At 37.5% G+C, this 2,817-nt stretch overlaps 1 protein-coding gene across 18 annotated transcripts; it reads right to left on the bottom strand.

The window, feature by feature from the left end:
- Positions 1-314: 314 nt before the first annotated feature.
- LOC107903701 (protein FATTY ACID EXPORT 3, chloroplastic) lies at positions 315-2,817 on the bottom strand. 18 transcript variants are annotated; one of them, XR_005909977.1, is made up of 8 exons: positions 2,447-2,772; positions 1,958-2,351; positions 1,688-1,855; positions 1,566-1,612; positions 1,452-1,489; positions 1,150-1,244; positions 753-847; positions 315-578 (listed from the first exon to the last, which is right to left on the bottom strand). XR_005909977.1 is itself a non-coding variant. In XM_016829881.2 (8 exons), exons 1-6 carry the CDS (start codon positions 2,687-2,689, stop codon positions 1,166-1,168), a joined length of 972 nt encoding a protein of 323 aa, XP_016685370.1. In that variant the 5' UTR covers positions 2,690-2,772; the 3' UTR covers positions 315-578; positions 753-761; positions 1,150-1,165. The 18 variants fall into 18 exon arrangements, 9 of the variants coding, with proteins under 9 accessions (XP_016685370.1, XP_016685364.1, XP_040943845.1 ...); XR_005909975.1 differs by having other exon boundaries at positions 1,958-2,354; XM_016829881.2 differs by having other exon boundaries at positions 753-761; positions 1,958-2,354.

Genomic DNA, 2,817 nt, shown 5'->3' on the forward strand with positions numbered 1-2,817 from the left:
TTAAGCTAATTTTCGACTTGGGAGAAGCACTTTATCTCTAAAAAATTAGTTTATCCCAAAAATGCTTTTGAGAAGTATTCCTAAACTAGGCTTTAATGTTACAAAATAGGAACCAAAACAAGATGAAACAAGCATGTCACTAGAACAGTGAATTTGTATGAATGGAGGCTTCCAAGATGATTTTTAATATTAACCACTACCAACAAAATTCACATTACAACAATTTGATATGAAACCATGATTTTTTTTTATTCACCTTTTTATAACAGTTTAACAGGCAAGAAATCCGCATTACTGTTAGAAGGGACATATAGTAAGAACCAAAAAACCATTTTCATCATATCATCTTGAAACACTCTCTCATACCATTCTTTTAAATTACCTCTCACAACAATCTTTCATATAATATATCCTAATGGTTTCACAACTAATCGGAACAAACAAAACTAAGTCACACGAAAACCTACAATGCTGCAACTCCACATTCTTCCAGAGCTTCTACTTTGTTCTTTGGCTATTGATTCTGCTTTCTTCGGAGCCTAGAATAATGCAGCATTTATATGTTCTTTTATCACTCCCTGGGCCAGTTTAAGATTAAACTTCTCAGAAAAATGTAAACGAAAACTGGAATATTTCAGCACTGGAATCAGAAATGGATGGAAGTACACTTCCTTAAAAAGATTTGATTCAATATCTACGGAGAAACAGAGTGTCGGTGGGTGCATGGGGGAGGGAATGCTTCTCGAGTATACCTGTCAATTCTGAATCACATCCGAAAACCCAAACACAAACCTGATTTGATCAAGCCAACAACCCAAAACCATCCACAAACTAAACACAAAACAACCTGAACCCGAAATGACCAAAAAAAAAACCCGAAATAGCACAATTCAGATTGACCTAAACTCATGTAAAAACAACTAAAAGAAAAAAAAGAAATGAATAGGCGCATATTGGTTTGCTCAATACTCAAAACCAGCTCTATATGCAGCACATTTGAGCTCTTATGATAAAAGAAAAGAGGTAATGAACAGACAAGTTCCCAACAATGAACCAGACAGTGGCCATAGATGGTGATAAAACATGTCGTATATGTACATGTTGGGAAAAAACAGAGGGCGCAGAACATGCATATCAAAATAAACTAACCTCAAAAGAGCACACATCAATTTCCTGTCCCAGGTTCCAAGCGAGGCTTGTCCTTTGATAGAAGCTTATACATATAGAATGCTACCACTGCACCACTGCATATAAAAAAGCAAGCTGTTAGACAACTTGAACTTTTCTTTACTGCCTTCACAAACTAAAGATATACCGCACACTAATGAACATTAACACATGCAGCAAAGCTAATTATGTTTTAGAAAACCGAAGGGATGGAAACTTATAGTCATCAACATCAAACCCTTAGCCACAGATAAGTTTTAAAATATGGAAAGTGTTATATTAACCTGATTACGGTTGTGAGAAAGGAGCACAGAGTTGATCTCTGCAAAAAAGAATAATTGTAAATAAGCTGACAGTAAGGTAAACAAAGGTTTTATACACAAAGATAGAAGCCCCACCCGAATCAGCAAGCTTAACTCCCTCAAAAGTAGTACAGATGAGATCACTGCAGAAAACATAATCCCATTAATACAACATAACTGATAGTAAAATTCATGCAAATTAAGGAAATTGTAGCAACCTGCTTGTCCTTTGATGGCAAGAGGAGACGACTCTCCTCTTTTATGAGATTTTAAGCTCGATACGCTTAATGCCAAAAGAGCTCCACCTAGAATAATACCAAACCTAATGGCAGATATACTCCCTGTCACCATGAAAGAAAGAAATCCCCCAACTGAAAGAATAAAACCTGCCCAAAACCAAATACACAAAACAAATTTCGATGGTTGAATTGATGGAACACAGTTCATGTAAAATAAAAAATAAAAAGAATCCAAAGTAAACACCATACCATAAGGTATACCGACATGAAAGTCATGAACTTTGGAAACGTCATTGAAATCTTCGGCGGAGGAAGAGAAGGTCTCAACGATTTCTTTGACTTCAGGAGGGGAATTCTCGGCAGCCGTTGAGAGGTATTCTTTGCCTTCTTCACTCATTTCTTTGACTACTTCAGTCAAATCATTTCTTGCCTTTTCAGCTTGAACCTTGAGAACCTCCGAAGTTTCTTTAAGAGTAATCAAAGCTTTCTTGGAGTGAACTTCGTAAGCTTCAAGGGATACGCTTTGCAACTTCAAAGCTTGTTCCTTAAACGAAGCTAAAGCTTGTTTCCATGCTTCGTTTGATTCTTCTTCGCTCTCAGTTTCCAATTCATCCTTTTCTCTATCAACTTCCATTTCTGAATGCTTCTAAACCCCAAAAGTTAAAAAGAAAACCATTTTAATACTACCATTACCAATAACTACAAAAAAAAGGAGAAGTGATTTGAATTAGAACTTACAGATTCCTCGTGAGAAGCTGCGAAAGCGACGACGGAATGGTGGAAGGGAAGCCGTGAATGGAGTGAGCGAAAACCAACTACAAATCCTTTGGGAGCGGCGAGAGAGACTCTGTAAGCCGGCGATCTGAGCCGTAACGACGGTGACGAGCAAAGTGCCATCGGAGAAGAAGAAGAAGAAGCACGATGGAACCTCTTCAAGGGCTCCAAACCGGAGCTAGGGTTAGGGTTTTTGATCGACAACATTTCCAGTATTACCAAAATTTCCTACTTTCTGCGGTGAACCTTTGATTTTTTGTATTAGAGACAAATGGGATAAAAGCGAGGAATGGGCGACATATTCGAGAAATAATTTTGCTATTAGTCCCGTGTTT

Source organism: Gossypium hirsutum, chromosome D02 (assembly GCF_007990345.1).
Source record: "Gossypium hirsutum isolate 1008001.06 chromosome D02, Gossypium_hirsutum_v2.1, whole genome shotgun sequence".
Classification (NCBI taxonomy): domain Eukaryota; kingdom Viridiplantae; phylum Streptophyta; class Magnoliopsida; order Malvales; family Malvaceae; genus Gossypium; species Gossypium hirsutum.

Coding starts and splice junctions, on each gene's coding strand:
- LOC107903701 (XM_016829875.2), bottom strand. CDS start 2,689: ATGTTGTCGATCAAAAACCCTAACCCTAGCTCCGGTTTGGAGCCCTTG. Junction 1,490..1,565: donor AGTTAAGCTTGCTGATTCGG/GTGGGGCTTCTA, acceptor TCTTTTTTGCAG/AGATCAACTCTGTGCTCCTT. Junction 1,245..1,451: donor TTTCTCACAACCGTAATCAG/GTTAATATAACA, acceptor TTTTATATGCAG/TGGTGCAGTGGTAGCATTCT.